Source organism: Zonotrichia albicollis, chromosome 4 (genome assembly GCF_047830755.1).
Source record: "Zonotrichia albicollis isolate bZonAlb1 chromosome 4, bZonAlb1.hap1, whole genome shotgun sequence".
NCBI lineage: Eukaryota > Metazoa > Chordata > Aves > Passeriformes > Passerellidae > Zonotrichia > Zonotrichia albicollis.
Window position 1 is genome coordinate 14,988,252 of NC_133822.1, and position 20,649 is coordinate 15,008,900.

Sequence of the window (20,649 nt, forward strand, 5' to 3'; positions counted from 1 at the left end):
CAGGAAGCTGCCTCACCCACCCCGCGAGTTCCCCTTGGCACAGAAGCACACCCCTGTGCAGAGGTGAGGGAATTACTGAGGTGGGAGGCTGAATGTTCCCTCAGGAGCGCAGGAGGAAGGTTGTCAGTGGGCTCATCAGGAAGTGTGCAGAGCCTCTTTCTGGCAGCAGCAGATATATTTTATCTCATACAGCCCCTCCTGGCTGTACTCGGCCTGGCTAAAGACAATGAATGTAACTTGTCCGGAAAAATAACTGTGGGAGTCACTCCTCCAACCCCCTGCCTTTCTGGCTTCCCTCATGTTTTATAGGGTTTTTTTTGAAGAGTCCTCACCATCAGTGCTGTGACAGCAATCAGCAACTGCATGTTTAAGTCACACATACTGGAGAATGAATACCTAATCCTGTAAGGATTCTACCTGGCCACACATCTCTTAAGAACTTCAGCAGGTTCTGAGTCCTGCTTGAAATCCTAAGCATCAGCAGTAATGGAGCAGTTAGCAGAAAAATGACCCTGTAGGGGGTGAAAGCAACAGTGCTGGCATGGGGCTGCATCTCCTCCTGGAGCCACAGGGAAGAAGGAGCCTCATGCTTCATTTTATAAATATTACTTGAGGGATATGATGAAGAGTTGCCTCCGTCTTTAGCCTGCATCTTTTTACAAGCACTCAAAATAAGGAACAAAAAAAAAAAAAACCAAAACAAAACAAACAAAAAACCCCAACTCTGCTCCAGAAACCAGCTCTGGAAAAAGGGCTATTATGCCTGTGGGTAGCAGGAAAGTGGATAAACTAGTATTTCTTAACCTGCTGAGTGTGTGGTGCATTTCTCAGATGCAGAAATCACATGCCTTTCTGTAAGCAAGAGATAACATCTCTTTGGTTATTCACATGTTCTGTATAAATATATAATCCATATTACTCAGATACCAGAAACAAACGGATATAAAAAAACCCACAGTGATTTCTCAAATAAACACACTTTGGGCAGAAAGGAGAGAGGGGAACAGTGCTGCTTGGGGCGGTGCTGACTTTTCAGGACAAACCAACAGGAAACAGAAACTTCTCTTCAGTTCCTTGAAATTTACATATTTGTGTACCATTGTGTTCTTCCCAACACTATTCCCAATGGAAAGCCAACGTGACTCAAACATTAATCAGAATTGGCTCTGTTTCATAGAATCCCAGACTTTAAAAAGCGCCCTAAGGTCAGGCACCCCGGCACAGTCTGCGGGGCCGTCCAAAGCCTGAGCATGGCACTGGCACCGTGACTGGGCACTTTTGGAAGGAAACTGTGTCAGGAAGGACACCTGTACTGAATGCCAGGTAAACATTGCTCTAAACAGAACTACACTGAAGTGTAAGGCTGTATTAAGTAGTAATTTGTTGAAGTGGGGCTGTATTACTACATTTGAAAGGAGGTTGTAGCAAGGTGGGGGCTCTCCTCTCAGGCAGCAAGTGACAGAATGAGAGCACAAAGTCCTAAACTGCACCAGGGGAGCTTCGGGTTGGACATGGGGAATAATTTATTCACAGGAAGGTGATTAGATTGGAATGGGCTGGTGGAGCCACCGTCCCTGCAGGTGTTTAATACTGGATGTGGCACTCAGTGCCATGTTGGCAAGGCGGTGTCTGGTCACAAGTTGGAGCCGATGACCTCAGAGGTCTTTTCCAACATAATTGCTCCTGTAGCTCTGTGATTTTATGCCTATAAAACGATCTTAAACGAAAGTCTGCATTTATATGGCGGGGAGAGAAATGGCTGTAGATGGCGTACGAGGAACCTTTGGCCAAGCGGCACCAGGTCGGGACCGATCAGAACTCCAGCACGAGGATCGCGGTCGGGAGAACTGTGGCGGAGCGCGGATCGGGCGGCTCCCGGGCCCTCGCCGGCCCTCACGCCCTCAGCCCCGCGGCCGTTGGGCCGGGCCCTCAGGAGCGCGTGCCGCGCGCCGCGCCTTCCCGCCCCGCCGCCCGTCCCCCGCCCGCCCGCCCACCCGCCTTCCCGGGGCGGGGCCGGGCCGGCAGCGCGCTCAAAATCGGAAGCGGCAGGCGCGGTGCTGCAGCCGCGCTTCGGGTCCGGTGAGTATTACATGTGGCTGCCCAGCCGCGGGAGCGGTTCGGCGGCGGCACCGCGTCGGGCGGGAAGCTCGCGGGCTGTGCATGGGCGGCGTCCCGGCCGCGCTCCGAGACTCGGCGCTGCGCGGCCCCAGTGGCCGTGGCGGGCTCGGGGTGAGTGCCGGGCCCGCTGGCTCCTGGGCCGCGGGACATCAGCGCCGGGGCTGGAGGTGCCGGCTGCAGCTCGCAGCCCCCCAAATCTGGCGGGTGAAGAGACCCTGCGGGGCTCCGTGTGCGCGTTCTGCTTTTTCGTCTGGCTGCTGGAAACTCCTCTGCCTCCCGGCCCCTCTCCCGGTTCCTTTCTGCCCGCGGAATCCCGCCTTGCGTTTCAGCGGTGCGGTTGTTTCTTGCTTTGCTCCTTTTCCTGCTCGGTCGCTCCCTCTGTCCCGCTTGTCCCTCCTCGCCCCCCTGCCCTGCCATCGACCCCGGCCTCTCCCCTGCTTCCCCCGGCGGGGTCCGGCCGCTCCGCGCCTCCCCTCGTCCCTGCTTCTCTGGCGGACCGGCCTCCTTCCCACTAGGTGGTATTTCCTAAAACCACACAAAGTTCTCTTTGCCTTTGCACTGCGTGGTGAATTGCAGCATCTCGCCCTCGGTTTCTGGTTGTCAGACACGAGCGGTATTGGCCGGGCAGTGCAAAGAGTTAATCGTATGGCGGCGGCCCCTCAGCCTTCCCGCAGCCGAGGGATGTGGGAGTGGCACCTCCAGCAAGGCAAGGTTTTCTAATAATAGCGCTAACCTAACGTGTTTAAAAGGAAGAGCAGGTGACTTGCACAGATGAGTCAGTTCAGCTCTTCAGCATCGCTCTTCTCGCTGCTCCTTGCCTTCCCCGAGCTGTGGGTGTCTGGCTGCCCGTGGAGGTGGCGAGCGCCTTGCCCGGCCCTTTGTTCGCCGTGAGCAGCGCTCACGTTCCCGGTGACACTCGGGTGTGTCGGTTCGGGCTGAGGGAAGGCTGGAGCCGGGGACTGCGCAGTGTGTGTGAAGTGGAAGGGAGTGAGCAGGTTTCCTTCCTTAGAAGTGTATTTCTGTAAGCTCCATGCTTTGGTGATGGTCTCTGTACCTTGGAGTGACACTTGTTATGAAACTGCTGCGTTTGGATAAGGGGGGATGTTCTTCCCTCTTTTAAATGACAATGTTTTGTAGCTTTAATAATAAAAAAAAAAGGCATAGTGCCTCAGAGTTATTTAAATCATTAAGTGTTCATTCAGGAAGTCAGTGCTTATTTCAGAAATGGTGAACTTTTCTTTATGGCTCTTGGAGTATCTGGGCCATAATCTTGTAATGGGATACTTGTTATCTGTGCAAAACGGTTAAAGTGTTTGGTGGGGGAAAGAGCAAAGTGGTTCCCCGACAGGAAATTGTTTCTGAAGGTTTTGTTTTGGTTTGTTTTTTTTGGTAAAGGACTTTTTGCAAAAGTCCACCTGTGGGGAAGAGTGGTTTTTGTTCTGTTATAACTTCTTGTCACTAATCAGACTGAAACTGTTTTCACCTGCCTGTGGAAGCATAACATCTTAAAAGGTGTTATTTAAAAAGAAGGGGTTTTCTGTGTGGGTTTTTTTTTTCTCTCTTTTGTAACCTCTTTACATAACTTTAGTGCTGTTCCGTGTCTTTAGGATAACTTTCAACACCCATTTTTGGAGATCTCTTCTGTGCCACTGGTGTTACACAAAAACACTGGAGGAATGCATTGTATGAAAAGTAGCATTCTAGTAACCTGTTATTCCCTTGGATTTCTGCAGCCTGTCTCTTCCCATTTTCTTGTCTTCCTTTCTAGGCCTCTTGTCTTTCATTAGAGGGAACTGGCAGGGCTTAGGGACCTGCTGAGGTGAAACACTTCTATTTTACATATGCAGAGTGTAACAGCTGATTGTAAACCTGTGGATAGGCTGCCCTGTAGCGAGAAAGGCTGGTGTGACAAACTCCCGCTTCTGATTTATCAGCACCTTCTTGTTTGCATCTGGTGACATTTACTGAATTTGAGAAGAAAAAATGTGCCTGATTTTTGGTTAGGTGGTTTTGTTGGGTTCTTAAGACCAGATTAGGCCAGCTGAGGCTGTGAGTTCAGCTCAGTTTCTCACTGTGCACAGGCAGCAGAACAGTGCACAGCACTCCACCAGTGCCTGTGCAAGCCTGGATTTCTGTGAGATCCTGAACCTGTAAGAACTGTGATATATAATTAGGGAATTAGATGGGGAGTGTGTGTATTCACTGAACGCTCTCACCCAAGGTCATTTATGCCATGTTCCCTAAATTGTACTTTTCCTGTGCAACGGGATGACAGGAGTCATCCATACTCAGCAGGAGCCTGAGGAGCTGACAGATCAAACAGAGTTGGTTTTTTTTTCTGTAATAGAATGAAAATGCAGACACATAAATCCAGTGACTGCCACCTTTGGAGCCCTTCCTGGGGCAGCCTGGTGCTTGGAAGTCAGGCAGGGGGAGAAGGGGCTGTCTCTGGTAACTCTGGACAGGTTTGTGCCTGGTGCAAGGAGTGCTGGTGTGGCTGTGCAGGAGCAGCCTTGAGATGTTGGTTCCTTGATAAGGCAGCTCCTGTGGCCTCTGGGCACAAACTCCCCAGCAGGAAAGAGCCAGCCTGGTCTGTGGTTTCTGTGCTGAGGGGAATTGCATGCAGATGGGCCGGTTTCATTTTCTGTGCTTAGCAGTTCCTACATGAGTGAAAGAGCACCATTTACTGTCGATTTTGGGTTGGTTTTTTTGGGTTGTTTCCTTTTTTTCTCAAGGAGCTGCCTTCTCCTTTTTTCCTTGGCATGCTGTGGCTTTTTGTCTGTGCCAGATTACAGAGTTTTGGGGGCTGGACTTACCTGCACATCTGTGTACCTTGCAAAGCCAAGTACATGAAAGTATTTCTAATTACCGAGTGGAGCTCATGGCTTAGCCAAACATGCAAAACTCTTGGAGGTCCGAGCCCCTTTTAGTTTTGGATGCCTTTGCTTGGGGTTGGAAGAGGTTGCAGGGTGCTGAGTTTAGCTTTAACTAAAGCTGATGAGTTATGATTATGGTATGTGCATGGGGGAGGGGGTCCCTTCCTCAAGTGTTTTACAAGTCTGATTTTTTTTGACCCTGACAAGGATGTAGGGAAAGTAGGGATAAAACATAGAAGGAAGTGTTGAGTCACACAGTGCCCAGTGTCATTCCTTCGGTTTGGTAGCAATCTGTTAAGCTTCTGCCTTGATTTGTGCCAGATGTCTGTAGTGAACCATGTCCTGGCATCCTGCTGTTTCCTCATCCATGCTGGGCAGAGAGCAGGGCTCTGTGGAGTTGCCAGTGGTGTGGATGAAGCACCTCCTTGCACCTGGGTGGGATGGCAGGGATTCCTCCTGTCCACAGCACAGAGCTGTGTTGATGCCTCTCTCACACCTTTCTTGGCAAGGGCTGCTCCAAGAGTCCTTCAGCCCCTCCCCTTGAGTAGCCCCATACTGGGAGCCTTGTTAGCACGGCCCTGGGCTCTTGGTGGCTCCTGCTCTGGCTCCAGCCTGCTGCTGTCCCTGTGTCCCTGCACCAGCATGGCACTGCTTGGCACAGCGGGCTCTGCCTGGGCTGCCCTTGCTGGCAAACATCAAACATCAGGAAGGGGCTGTAGCCCTTCATGCATTGTGGGCATTCTGCTCTTTCTGCCATGAGAGGACAGTGTCACTGTGGCTCTGAACTCCTCCTGCCTCAGTAGCTCGCTCCCCACTTTCCTGTAAACTCTCAGAGCTTTTATTCAGCTTCTCTGAGCTATCAGCAGGGGAGCAGGGCTGTGTGTGCAGTCATGGCACACACAGATGTTGCATTCTTGTTTAAATGGCTGCAAACCTGCTCTTTCCTGGTGAAATGCTGTTGCTGTGACCTTTGGCCAGTTTCTAGTGCTCTTACTGCTGTTTATAGAATGGGCAATACCCAGGCCTCTCAAATATTCTGGACTATTTCCTTCATCTTTAAAGTTCCCATATGTCCCTTGGTAAGTGTAGCTTCTGGCTGTTCAGTGTAATTGCTGTAACACCTTTGGGTTGGCAGCCACGTGAAACAAATCCCCTTAGATCAGCAGTTGCTGTATTTTGGCTTTGTGAGCTCTTCCTGTGTTTCAACATCAGCCTATTCCTCCTAAGGTAGAACTGAAAGTGAAATGGTCTTGCTTTGTTTCATGCACAGTCATGTGTTTTCTCACTGTGTCTATAGACTACAGCTAAGAGAGCCTGTAGGTGCTGAGTGGAAAAACGACGTGCTGAGGCATCTCCTGCTTGCCTGGCACTAGGAGAGTGTACTCCTGCAGGCAGGAATTTGCAGTTTGCAATTTTCCTGTCACAGTTCCCAAATGCTCCTGCAGCATTTCTTTGAGAATGAGTATTTTCTTAGCTCTGTATCATTGAGAAAGGTGTTTAAAAGAGATGATGCTTTCTTTTATGCTGACAGTGTATGAGCTGCTGCTGTCAAACAGCTTTGATCACAGTATGCTGCTGCTTGGAGTTATTTTTGGCTGCCTGGTTTGATGCACAACTTTCTTTTTAAGATTCTTGAGGATTTCTGGGCTCCTGTCATAAGAGATTCCTTCAAGATTATTGTGATTACTTTTTAAAAGCTATTTTTGTACTGGCTTCATCAGTTTAACAGTCATGGTGGGAATGGAAGTTGCAGTGCAGCACAGTGGGAGAAGGGAATCAAAGGATCTGTGCCAGACTTTCCTTCTGGGGATCATCTCTGGCTGTCTCTGCTGGGGCACAGCTGTTTCATGAAGCTGAGGCACGTAAGAGAGGTTTACATCTCTGATACACTTGATGTTCAGGAGGAAGGGAGCCTGCTGAAAATTCATTTTCATCTTCTGGGGAAGATGTCAAATATTGACACACAGGGTTGTGGATGCTGTCAGAGCACATGAGCGTGCAGCTGTGAAGATTTGTCTTTGTGCTGCTTTCTTAGAAATGCTTTGGATGTTTTTATGCTGAATGTTCAGAGCCTGAGAGGGTGAGCAGGCTCCACTGAAGTCATTCTGGTGAATACCAGCTGTGAGAATTGCCTTGACAGTAAATGGTCCAGTGCACTGAATCATTGCTGAGCAGCTCCGTGAGTACAATCCTGGCTGTTGCACCAGCACCCTTGTTTCAGCTAGGCAGGGAGCTGCTGAAATGTTGTTCTGCAGAAAGGAGAGAGGGGGACAGTGCTGACTTTGCAGGGCAAAGCTAAACAACTTCAGGAAACAGAAACTTCAGTTTTTTGAAATATTTGTGTGTCATTGTTTTCTTCCCAACATGTCTCAAACATGAATCAGGCGCTGGGGCTGTGTCTGCTGCAGGATCTGGGCACTTTGTCACTGCTCAGGTGTAAAAACAGCTTTGCAAGGGTGCAGTGCCCATGGCCCAGCTGGGGCATGCTCTAAATCCAGGAGCAAGTCTTGCATTTCCCTGGCTGGACACCATCACTTGCACATCACCAGTGATGGCTGGAGTTTGTCCCAGTACTGCTGCTCTCTGTCTGTTTGTCCTTCCTTGATAATGTCCAAACACCGGAACTGTGATTCCTCAGTGCCTCCTGCTTTTCCATCATTTCCAAGGGGCAAACATAAGGACTGCTTGCACATTCATGCACTGTGCCATTCTAGCAGGGCTCTGTTGCAGCTGCTGGGCTGCAATAGCTACACTTTGAACAGGATGCCAGCCCTGTAAGAGCTGCAGGCTTGTGTGCTAGTGGTAATGGTGCTTTTCCATCAGGGTTTGCTCTGCTCCCCCCAGCCAGGTCCCAAGCAAAGACAGAAATATTTCCCTGGCCTTACTGAGGGGATGGAGAGCAGGAGGAGCTTACCAGGCTGGAGTTCCCTTGCTCAACACAGAGGGGAAAACACAGCCCAGTGCCAGATCCAAGAATCTGCCTGCACTCTGCCAGCCAAGATCCAAGTCCCGCCCTTGCCTCTTAGGCTTGGCTGTGCCCAAAACCTGTGGAAATTCTGTTTTGGTCCAGCTGTAGTCAGCTGAATTCCAATTCCAGCTGCTGGCTTCCTGCTGACTCAGTTCAAGCCCAGCTGTGTCTGTGGGCTGGCTGCTGAAGAATGAAAATGTTGTTGTGCTGCCTCTGTCACTGCTCCAGTACAGAAACCACGCTGCTGGAAAGTTCCTGCCTACCTGGTTTGTAAAGAGCATTAGTAATATGGCAGTGCTCCTTCTTACTCATTCATGTGCTGCGTGGGGTGGTCAGCAGAGCTTTTTGAGCCAGATGAGAAGGGTGGTTTTGATGAGGGATTTGGGTGTTTTTCTTCCTAAGAAGTCAAAGTACTGATAATTGGAAGATTGCTGCAATTCACGTCATTGTGAAAAGACAGAAGAAAATTACATAAATTTCTTCAGAAACTTACATAAATTTCTATCAAAAAAATGCTGAGAACTTCTTTTTAGAATTGTCTCTAATAAACTTTTTCTTCCAAAGAAGAAAAACCCTTTAAACGAAGAGTGAAATGTATTTCTAAGCCAAAATACACAGCTGAGAGTGCTTGGTGTCCAGGCTGAGATGATAATTCTGTGCTAAAGAATCAAAAGTAAAAATGCCCCAGCTAAGGCAGAGGTTGTCCTGGTTGGATTTTAAGTAGTCTCATGATTCCTGATTAACAGGGCATTCCTCCCAAGAGCCAAGCAAAGAAATGACAAGTGACTGGGGCAGGAGGTGTGTCCTGCTCTGGGCCACTGAGCTGCTGCTGTCCCCAAGACTGCTCCTCATGGCTTGTCAGTTTTGCCACTTCCCAAACAAGCTCTTGATGTTGCATCTTCTCTAGGTCAAAATACCCTTGGTTTGGAAGCAGTGTTCCCTGTGGAAAGTCCTGACACTCTCCAACCAGTGGCTTTGGTGTTAACCAGATGTACCAAACCATCCTTTAGTTTCACAGCTCTGTGTGTGTGTGTGTGCATCCACACGTGGCCAGAGGCTCTTGTTGAGCCCATCCTTCTCCTGGCTTACACATGGCAATGTCTCTGTCCTCCCACCACGCTGCTTCTCTTTCCAGAGCCCAGAAGCAAATTCTGCTTTAGGGGTGAGTCTCAAATGAGGCAAAATCCTGGGGTTCTGAACACTGGTACATGCTGGCAAGTCCTTTGCAGGGCAAGGAGCAATGGGGGCAGGTTTCCTGTGGTGGTGATAACATCCTATTTACTCAGTGCTGTTGCTTTGGCACACCAACAAGGTGCCTTCCCTGGGCTGTTTAGTTCCTGTTGGGTTTATGGGCTGGAAGTGGAGCATTGCTTTTGGTGATTTTGGGCTCTGTGATGTGGTATTTGCTTACACTCTCCTGACCTAAGTGCTGCAGACAAACAGTGGCACAGCTCAGAATATCCTCAAGTAAGGAACTTCCTAAGTCTGTGGTGCTGTTTCTCTTTCTTTATTTTCCAGTAATGACTGGATATGTAAAGTAGTTGTGCCTGTGGCAGGTTCTCATGAGGACAGTAAAATTGAGTGGTTATGGTTTGATATATGGATTTAAAGTGTCAGGACATAGCAAATACTTGGTTTCCCTGCCTGTAAAACGATGCCCTGGCTCTGTAGCTCAGCAGTGAAATATCTGCCTAAAGGACAGGAAGTGCCACCAGGCCCTGGAAGGGAGAAATAATCACTGTTTTACTTCTTCCAATAATGATGTCATCCTGCCAGCAACACCCAAATTCTCACCTTTCAGCCACTCAAGTGAAAGCAATGCTCAAACTGGAAGTTTTTAACTTTGCAGTGACTGATGCTTTATTGTGGTTTCTGCTTTGGAGATTTTAATTGCTCCTAACTCAAACATGAGACATAAACATCTTGACAGCTCACACAATAGCTCCATTGGCCCATAGTCCAGACATGAAAGGAGTCAGTCTGTGCAGGCCTGTGCCTTCCCTGCTGAAAGCAGTGTTTTTGTGACAGACATGTCTGCTGGAGCTGAAATAGTAACTCCAGGCTGAGCTGGGAGCAATCTGAGGGGAAGTGATGGTAGCAGAGGCACTGTTTGTGGGGTGGCTGCTTTTCTGAGCTGTCTTGAAGCACAAGTGTGGAGATGAAAACTGATTTGTAGGGTGGCTCAGCACTGCTGCAGGGATTCTGGGCCCTGCTGCTGTTGTGGCAGCCCTGAGAGCTGTGGGGAGTTCCCCCAGCAGGAAACCATGGTGTTACACAGTGTGTGAGGCTTTTCCTTTGGATTAGCCCTCACTGCTTGAGGTGGGACAGAGGCATGGAGTGCCAGTTGCCTGTAGTCTCTGCTTCTCCCTCTTTTCCACCCTGTGAACTGCAGTGCCATCTCTCATTGCCCTGGAGTCAGGGGCTTCTGGCCCTGCCTGCCCTTGCCTCTAGTGATGCCAGCCCTCATTGCTGGGCTGCACATGGGAAAAGCTCCTCTGGTGAGTTCCTTGTGAGGTTTAAAGGATGGTGTAACTTGGGGAGGAGAGGGAGAAACAGAAGATGGGACACCAGACCTGAAGGAGCTGTGTGGCTGGAGAGCAGTCAGTCCCATCCCTCGGGTGTGCTCAGCCCATCTAAAGAGCTGGGATTGCCTTGGAGGAAGCATCCACAGAGTTCACTGGTGAAAAACCCCAGAATTCACTGGTGAGAACTGCTGTGTATGGGTGGAATGAGGGCTTTCCTACTGCACTGACAGGCTGCTGGTGGATGTGCTTCCCCAGCTGTAAGTGTTTTCTTGCCATAAGCCTCTCCCACAGTCCTGCATCCCATGCAGTGATGAGTTGGAATGAACATGCCCTACCTTGATTCTGTAGAACTGATTTAAGTGGTCAAAGTACCCCCTTCATTGTTTTTCTAAGAAAGAGAGAAAGAACAGGTTGTAGTCTAAAAAACTGGTTGTACTCTTTATGTGTTGAACACTTCAAGGCATTTAGTGATTTCTCAGAAGCAGCTCATTTCTCACAAAGAAATATGAGCTCCTCACAAAATTAATTTGTCTAATGAGTGAATTGAAGTAAAAAATGAACAATGTATTAAAATTAGTTGTTGTTTCAATTAAAATACCATATTCTGTAAAAATTCATTGCAGGATTTCAGCAGTCCTAAAGCAACCTTAACAAATGTTCTAGTTTGACTCTGAATCTGAGTGCAGATGGTGTTTGTACCCTTTATCAGTCTTATCTCCTTCTCCAACTAAACATTCTTTTTACCCAATATAAGGTAACCTTTGTCCCTCCACCAGAAACAGTCTCCATCTGAATCTAGAACTACCAGGATTCCCAAGTCTTAATGATTAAAAATTTTAGATGATATCAGCATGATTACATTTGGCTGGTTTTGGTGGGTTTTTTTAAATTTTTTGAGATTCCTTTAAGGAATTTGACTTCTCAGCAGGAACTTCATGAGTATTGAAGCCCTTTGCATTGATTCAAAGTAGTTATGCAAAACTTGAGGTTCCTGTAATTACTAGTTAACTAAAAAATAATTTACCGTGTATTGTAGAAGTAGGAAGCCATTTGGGGGTGGAGAGAAATCCTTTTTCCTCTTCTCTGGTGTGATTTTGACCACCCAAGCAGAATTTTCTTAGCTGAGGGCAGGTATTGCCTTCAGAGTCATTCACTGCATGGGTGGTCAATCTTTGCTTTAGGAAATTCAGTTTCTGAAGTTGTGTTCAGATTCCCTTGTCTTCATTTTTTTGCCATATTAGTACTTTGGAGTGTGGTGGAACTTTTCATTGTTCTGTTTGTGTGTTTGCTTTATCTCATGTGCAGGAGTAGACAAAATTGCTATTTGCAGCTATGGTGGGTGACTTTTTTAATGTCTCTATTTTTGTGGGCTTGGCCTGAGGAGTGTCTGTATCTACACAGAACTACAGAAATATTGCTTGTGTGGACAACTCCTGAGGAGTTTGCACAAAGCCAAAGTCCTGCCACAGACTTAATTCTAAACCCCCACTTTCCTCTTAATCTCAGTGCTCTGTTTTGAGTTCTCAAAGCTGAATTAACGTCTGTGTCTCTTGCAGCAAAGTCAAGCCCAGAAGAGAAGTCACCCTGACCTGTTTCAGAGCCCCTGCAGGTGCCAAAGAACAGGACAGAGGACTCTCCCCAGCCAGAACACTCCTTAGGGCAGAGGTGAGTAGCAGCAATAGGGATTTGAATGGAACAGAGGAAAATGCAAAGCAGCAAGGGATAAGCCTGTGTTGTAGCTCTTAGTCTGACATAATTTCATGAAAAGAAGAGCTCATGGTTAAGAGGCTTCCTGGGGGCTGCTGTGTGTTTCAGACATTGCAGATTGTGTTTTGGTCTTGGACCTCTAAGAGCCTTTGAAAAGTTGGGAGATTCATGATCTCTTGAAATATGACTCTGGTTTGCTTCAGAGTTTGAATTTCTTTCTGCTTTCACTTCCCTCTTTTCTACCAGCATGCTTAGTTATTTGAAACACAGATGTGCAGGATTGCTGGGAAATCGTCATTTATCACTAGCCCAGATCTTTGATGGTTAGCAGGCCTTGTGCTTGGGTTCCTTGCCCATTTTTGGTTTAGAAGTGCCTGCACAACAACCAGGTGGTTGCTCTGGGTGAAGAAGGCTTGGTAGGGAGGCAGTGCCCACTTTCAGCCAGGCCCTGCTCATCAGGAGCTGAGCCAGAGATTTGTGTGTGCAGCTGTGTGGGACTGTGTGTCCAAGGCACCAAATGCAAGGTTCTGAGCCACCCCCAGCTGCTCCTGGCAGGATGAGGAGGGAGCACTGTGCTCCTGCATCTCCCCTTTGTGAGGGAGAGAGGGAGGCTCCCCTGTGCCCTCCCTTGCTGGGTGCCTCTTCCCTTGGGCTCTGTCCTGCTCTCTCCCTGCCTCCTGGCTAGCCTCCCTGGAGGCTTTGCAGAGTTGCACTCCTGACTGGAAGCCTCTGCTGGCACTTGATCCAACCTTCCCCATCATGGTATTTGTTGGGAAGTATTGAAATGAGCCTGAGTTTCCATGTGGATCTCTTGCACGGAGGGTGGGGAGAGGCTCCCTCAAGGCCCTGTGGATGTGCAGCAGTGTCAGCTGGGATTTTCATTTCAGAATATTCTGCTGTGCATGCAGGCCTGTCAGCTCACCTGCTCCCAGGAGGTGCTCAGGAGTTCCTCTCTGATCACCCTGCTCTATGGCAGGAAGGAGATTTGTGCTTCTCATTCTCAGTTGTAGTTTCCTCAGCTCTTTTTCATGACTGATGGTGTGTGATGGGCAGCTCTCTCCAGAAACAGGGCTATGCATCACTAAAAGGGACATTGACTATGAGACATGGCCAGACACAAGTGCAGCTGCAAGGTGTGGATTTATGGGAATTTTTTTCCTTTCACACTTTTCTTTCTTACTCTTTCACAGGACGAGGATTTCTGGTCTGAAGCAGAGGGTGACAGGAGCTGCTCTCCCTGAATCCATTATGGAGCAGGTTAGAGTCCAACATGTCTGAATTCAGCTGTTCACAGTGTGCAGTGGTTCTCTGGTACACTTGTCCTGAGATGCTTTGAAGGGATAAGTGTCAGTGTTGGCTGGTGTCCTTCTTGAATTTCCCAGAATTTCTGCAGTGTTCCTGGCACTGCTCTGAATACAAGGAAGTGGATGGAACCAGTGAGGCTGCAAGCTGCTTCCCTGCAGCTCTCAGTGTGACACTGCCCCTTGGGGCTGCAAGCTGGAGATGCAGCTATGTGAGAGACTACAATGTTCATCGATAAAGCTACAAACTGCTGAACTAATAAAGGAATGGGCACAGCCCTGTGATCAGTGCATTGCATTGGTTTTTGTGAGGTTCAACACTATTAATGCTGTTACTTAGCACACTTAAATCTTACACAGTGAACTGTAACTGAAATGTCTGTCAACCTCCCCCAGCCCAGCTGATTTTAGGATACAGTTCTAATCCCCTACTCTGCCCTCTGCAAAGCCTTTTGAGCACAATATGATTTAAAAAGTATCAGTGATAAACCCAGTGAGCAGCCCAGCAGGCAGTTGAAGGGGATTGCCACCAGGTGACCTGCACTACTGTCTGCAGACAGGCATGCTCAGACCATGGAAGGTGTGCCTTCTCTTCATCTCTGACTGATCATATCCTTTATTTTCCATTTTTTCAATTTCTGAACCCTGCCTTTTGTTGACTTTGTTCCTCCTTTTGTTTGCCCAGTCAGATATGGTCATGTTGAGGCTTTGCAAGGTTCCACTCCCCAAAATTCCCTTTCAGTTACCAAGTTCATCCTAGTTGCATATTGTCAGCATAACAAACCATTCTTTAACTATTTTTCTTCTCCCTAAATAAAATCAGGCCTAAGTATTTACTTACAGGCAGACTATCTGCATACCAGAGTAAAGGTTTTCTTTCTTTATTTATTTCTGTACTTATATCATATCCTACTCTCTTATCTATTTAACTAAAATTTTTGGAGAGTCTCCTGGTTTTCTGGAGGCCTTAGTTGGTTATGAGGCTGGGGGTTCCACTGTGGCCTCTTGCTCCCATCAGTCTGCCTGCCTCATGGACCTCCTGAACCTAATTAATTTGGGCACTGTGTGCTGCCTTGCTTGAAGGCTGCAGGTTGTGTGGCCATGGAGACACATGTGCCCATTTACTGGGGGTGAATGTGCCACTGGAGGTGGCACTGATCTGCCATCTCATGTCACTTTTCTTGTGAGCAGCTGCTTGGGTCTCTGTGAGGAGCTAAACAGGTTTATTATGGAGCTGGTTGAGGTTCCTTGGGGTTTTTCAGCCTTATGCTCTTATCTCTATTTCCCACCTTGTTACTGCTCTGCTCTGATTACATGGAAGTGGGGAGCTCCTGCCTTCTTTATGCACAGCAAGTAGAATGCCCAGTTCCCAAACACAGGGTAAAACCCTTCCAAACAGAGGTGTCTGAGTAAGGGGAGTGGATGGGTTTTGTGAGCTCACACCTGTTTCAAAAGAGGAACCCAGATCGGGGTTGCTGCCATTGCCACAGCTGGAAAGGTGACGAGGAGGTGAGCTGGGTTTCCAACACCACTTTGTAAGAGCAGAGCCTTCTGTCATTCCCCATGGGACAGTCCTGTGTGTGCCCACAGCCAGGAGTCAGTCTGCCTTTGCTGAGGCCCTGTGGAGCCCCTGGCTGATGCTGTGCCCAGAGGAGGCCACAGAGACGTGTCAGGGTTGGCAAGCACTGCATGCCTGGATGCTCTGAGCGGGACATTTTCTAGGCATGGCTTTAACAGTGATCTCCTTATGTTTCAGATCAATGGACCTCTTCAGATGGAGCATGCATTGCTGTTCAGCTTCCTGGATGTATCCTCTGACTGCAAGTTCAAGGAGCAGCTGCATTCCCTGCAAAGCCAGCAGATCATGTTGTGCCAAGGGAGCGATGACGATGAGGTGCAGACTGATGGCAATCGCAGTGGCCACTTCCGGAATGGTGACGTAGGTGAGCAAGCTTTGCTCCATCCCACATGATGGTGGTTTTCTTTACACATTTCCTATCTTTGTTTGTATTTATTGTCTGTTTCAGAGGAGTAATGTTTTCTCTATTGGGAAACTTCACTGTGTGGCTGCGGGTTGGGAGTTTAACACTTAGTGCTTAGCACTTTCTCTCTCCCTGGATTTCTAGAGCACCTGTCACTGGGTTTTGTCTGCAGTACACCAGAACAAGGCACAAAGCTGCTACTGGTGATAGCTGCCCTCAAGGAGTGTGATAGTAAGCAGTTAAAGTTAGGCCTCACTCTGCTCCTCAGGCAGTGTCAATACTTGGGCTAGGATCTTGGAACAACTTGAGTTCTGGTACTGGTTGAATCCCTTTCTGCTCTACCAGTCTGGTGAAAACTGTTCCTCAAGTAGCTTCTGGTCCTGTTCCTGCTTTGCTAGCCTTCTGCAGCGTGGCTGCTGCCCCTTGCCCAGGGTGTGTCAGCTGGCACATTGACCTCAGCTGAAGCAGGGTGAGGAGGAACTGCCACAGGAAATAGCCCTCTCACACCAATTGGCATAGGTCTCATGCCACAAGCAGGTAGGACAAGGTGTAAGGTTCTCAGCTGAAAAAGGACAGATTCAGACTAGATGTAAGGAAGATTTTTACAATGAGGGTGGTAAAACACTGGCACAGTTGCCCAAAGAGGTGATGGATGCCCCACCCCTGGAAACATTCAAGGTCAGTTTGGCTGGGCTTTGAGCAGTCTAATCTAGCTGAAGATATCCCTGCTTATTGCAGGGAGTCTGGATGAGATGGCCTTTCAAGGTCTCTTCCAACTCCAACTATTCTTTGAGGTGCTGTATTTTAGGTCCTGTATTTTAGGTGGGGCTTAAGAGACAAGTCCTGACAAGTCACTTAAAGTCTAGAATAATTAGGTTGAAAAAGACCTTCAATGTGTTGCAGAGCTTCTCAATTCCCCTTTCTGGGGAGGATGTTGACAGTAACTGTCTTGTTCAGATTTTGGTTGGAGATGTTCTAACATGCCCTGCAATGATTTTTTTGGGCAGGGTGAGGCTGCATTTTACCTAAACTACAGATACAAACCTCTGTTTGCCACAATTTCTTGTAAGCAACCTGGGTACACATAAAGAAACTGTGCTCAGACCTGTCATGAATACACTCAGGGGTGGGAAGGAGGTTGCTAATGAATATTAGCAAAATGCTGTGACCTGTACTGAACCTGGTCTGACTACAGCCTGTGAACTAAATTCTGCTCTTTGTGTTGGCAGGGTTGGCTCCAACAAATGAAGAGGTTCTCCGGGTCATTGCTGCTCAGCTCGCTGAGATTGGAGACCAGTTTGATAGAGAAATCCAAGAAAGAGTAGTAAATGGCCTAGTGCAGCATTTTTTGAATGAGAATCTGTCTAATGAGGTGAGTGAAAAGCAAACAGATAAGCACTTCTCCTTTTAAATATTCTGCATCCTTCCTGCTGTGACTTTGAAGGCATCTGAAAATTAATTCCAAACATTTACCTTTGAAGATTTGTTAGAGATGGTTCTGTGGCAGAAGTTAATGTGTAAATTGGGTTCCTTGGGCTCATCTCCTTTCTGCAGATGATGAAATGGTGATTGTGGAAAGGGACTGACTTTGAGGTATTTTGTCCTTCTTTTGATGGCCCCACGGCTTACCTTGGAAAATGAATAGTCTGGCTAAGGCTTAGTTTTGGTATTTAGGATCTTTGCACTTTGGTGCCAAGTCCTGTGTATCTGCTGACCATCACATGGGTAAAAATGGAGCAGGTTAGTGACAGGGGCTTAACTTGTGCTTGTTACTGAGCACTGAAGAGACAGCAAGTCATGAGACCCTTTTCTGATGCTGTGAGTGTGCTCATAGGCACAGTGTTGGGAGTAGCAGTGGGTTTAGGCCCCTTCCTAGATGCAGTTGGCCCAGCATCTAACATGCCTTGCCGCTGTGCAAGGGAAGTGGAGTTTGAGGTCTCTTGTGTTAAAAAGGAAAAGGAAGGCTATCCAAGGATTAGATCTACATCTGGATCAAGAGCCATAGTTTTTTGGGGGTGTTTTTTATGTCACAGCTGGCTGCCATGGCTGGGAGGAAGGGGAGCAGACCCTGGGGTGTTGCAAGCAGCACAGCAGGTATTGGCACAGTCCTGGCATGCTGAGAGCCCTTGCTGTGGCACTGAGATCCCTCTCTTCCTCCCACCCAGGAGATAACCCGGCACATGTCCAGGGTGGTGGGAGAGCTCATGCAAGCCATCCCCTCAGACATGGAACGGGAGAAGGCCATGTTGGTGCTAGCAATGGTCTTGACTAAGAAAATTGTGAATACAGTGCCCTCCCTTCTGCGCCGTGTCTTCGACACCACTGTGAACTACATGAACCGGCAGTTCCACAACTACATTGTTGATATGGTGAGTGCTGTCAGACAGCTCTGTGGGAGTCACAGCCAGCCTTTGGGCTGTCCTGGGTTATTCCCTGAGGGGTGGCCTAGCTCTGGACTGCCTGCTGCTTTCCCTGTAGTGCTCTGGAGGTTGGGCCAGAAGGCAGAGTCAGTCCCTGCAGAGCTCTGGCAATGAGTGTGCTTCAGGGGGTCATGTCACATCTGCTTGCCCTCCCCCTCAGAGCAGCCAGTGAACAGAGTGCATTTGTTCTGTCAGGCAGAGAGAGAGCTGTGACTGCTCCTCTCCTCCTGCAAACTCCTCAGGGAGCTCTACCAGTAGCATTCTGGTTAATGATTCTTTCATTCCCTCGGGGAAAAAAAGCCTGACCTGAGCTCTACTGGCTGCATTTCCCCAGTGTCTTGACCCTGAGCTCTCTGCTCTTGTCTTCCTCAGCTCCCCCGAGCTTGGGAGAGCTGGAAGGGGAAAGGAATTGCTCTTGAGAATTAACACTAGCAATGAGAAATAGTCAAATCTGTTCTTGTTCTCTGTTGGCACTTGGGCAGAGGCGGGGACACTCCTGCACTGCAGGCTTGCCAGGGACAGTGTTGGCAGCACCCTGCAGCTGGGCTGGCTCACCCTGTCACTTTGCCTCACCCTGGGCATGGTGTCACTGTGCCGTGTCCTTCAACTCTGCCCTTCCCTTCCCTCACTTTGGCTCCAGCGTGCTGAGTTGTGCCAGACATGTCACTTGTGTGAGACTGGCCTGTGCTGCTGCCCCTGCTGGCTGGCACCACCGAGGGCTGGAGCTGGCCCTGGGGCTGTCCCCATGGCTGTGTCCCCGCTGCTGGCACGGGCAGGAAGGAGCACGGCAGGTGGCAGTGTTGGTGCACGCTGGAGCTGCCCTGGGCGGGCACAGGGCAGGGCTTGGCACGGCAGAAGAACCCTGCTGCTGTTCATAATGCCCCTTCTGTTTCTCTCCCTCCAGCTGGGTGAGTGAGCTCTCCAGGCCTTCAGCATGCACATTACTGAAGACTTTCTCTGCTGGATGAAGATGACTCTATTTATGCTAACTTTTGAAATACAGCTGTGAAAAGGATGGCAGGGCTTCATAGATAGGCTTTTGTAGACTAGCACAGCAGTAATAGTAGTGTGAGCTGCCTGCCAGCTCTGCCAGTACCTGTAGGGAGTAGTGTCTGCCTCTTTCCTTTCACAATATTTTTTAATTTAGCAGCAGATTTTGTGCAGAGCCTATCTTGTGCCTCCACAGGCCCAGTGGGCACAGGGCCTGTCCTCTGTGGTTTTTCTAAGCAGCTGTAGGATTTTGCTTTAGTTATTCACTTCCCAGCCCTGCTCCTGCAGCTGAGCCATGCTGAATGTTCCCAGGAAGGCCTCAGGCTATGGAATGGGTGGTTCATCAGCAGGGGTGGGTGGGAATCAGGTTTATCTTGATAAGAAGCTGGAAGCAAGAGGGAACAGATCCCTGAAGTCCACGGTGGGGTGTGCCCAGAGAAGGGTGAAACCAGGATACTTTCAGTATCAATCACCATCCTCCTCTGTTTCCTTGAAAAATAAAACTGACAGAAAAAAATATAAAGAAAAGGGTGGAGTCGGCACAGGCAAAGTTTTTTGACAATGCAACCTGAATGTATTTTGTAATCTCAGGCTGAACAAACTTGGACTCAGGTTGTTTGATACCTAATCAGAAAAGGTGACAAATGTGTCATCTGTGATCCAGCTGCCTCAGGATTTTTTCAAGTATGTAAATATTTTATAGGGTTTTTTAACTTAAATAAAATTGTCATTTCTGATGGCCACTACAGCTCTGCAGACTTTCAGTCTCCACCTGAAAATTTTTTGTGCAAGTACTCATGGCATTCTTCTAATTCACCATGGCTTCTGATGCAGCTGCCAGCAGTAGAGGCACTCTAGTCCTGTCCCTGTGCCTTGAATAATCAAATTTCCTGTAAGTAAAACCACCTTTTCTTCTGGTGCCTGCACTAAAATGGGGAGAGTGGAAGCACAGAAGTAGTCTACACATTGTTTTTGAAAACTGTACCATTTATTAAAGTGCAACCTGGGGGCATGGTCTTACAGCAGTGTCCCATTAGCAGAGGGAAAAATGTACATACCCCTTCACTTGAACTGAATATTGAACAATGAAGCTGGAAAGAACTTTCTTGTCAAGGTGGAAACACTTTTATTAACCAAATGGCACAAGAAGCTTTTGACAGTTTTCCCCCGAGGGCTGCACTTGCACGTTGGAATGAACAGCAGTGTGACGAGTTCCTGGGATAATGGGTGACCTGAGGACCAGTCAGGGTCTCTTCCCCCAGGCAGGCCTCTTGAGAACAGAATCCAAAATCCCTGCAAGTCTGTCACTATTTGCTTGCACCCAGCAGAAGAGATCCCCTAACCTGCAGCTTCAGAGTCAGTCCCATTAGTCTTTACTACTTAACAAACCAAGTGGCATTCTTTTGGTCTGAGTGGGTTTTTAGGTTTACAGTTGAATAAAAGCTTATCCTGCAAGTTAAAACTGAGGGCAAAGCCCCTAAAGGTACAGCAGTAAGATGCATCCTCTGCAGTTTGTTGTGTCCACACTGATGATGTCCCTTGCCTGCCCTGCAGATACTGCAGGGAGATCAAAAGCAGCTTCCACTGGAAGCCAACAGGAATTCCCCCACTTCTACAGCATCACCACAGACAACCTCTAGCTTGGAGGAAGCAAGTCAGCCTACCCAAGAGACTGAGAGAAGGTCAGCTCTAAGTAGAAAAAAAAAAGTTACAAAATTATTTAACTTAAGGAGGTGGAGCTGAGTGATGTGTTGTGGTTCCT

At 48.4% G+C, this 20,649-nt stretch overlaps 1 protein-coding gene across 1 annotated transcript; it reads left to right on the plus strand.

The window, feature by feature from the left end:
- Window positions 1-1,922: 1,922 nt before the first annotated feature.
- BID (BH3 interacting domain death agonist) lies at window positions 1,923-20,649 on the plus strand. Its single transcript, XM_074538899.1, has 7 exons — window positions 1,923-2,079; window positions 12,044-12,152; window positions 13,385-13,451; window positions 15,252-15,438; window positions 16,707-16,849; window positions 17,643-17,846; window positions 18,802-20,649. The coding sequence occupies exons 3-7, from the start codon at window positions 13,443-13,445 to the stop codon at window positions 18,811-18,813; spliced, it is 555 nt and encodes a 184-aa protein (XP_074395000.1). The 5' UTR covers window positions 1,923-2,079; window positions 12,044-12,152; window positions 13,385-13,442; the 3' UTR covers window positions 18,814-20,649.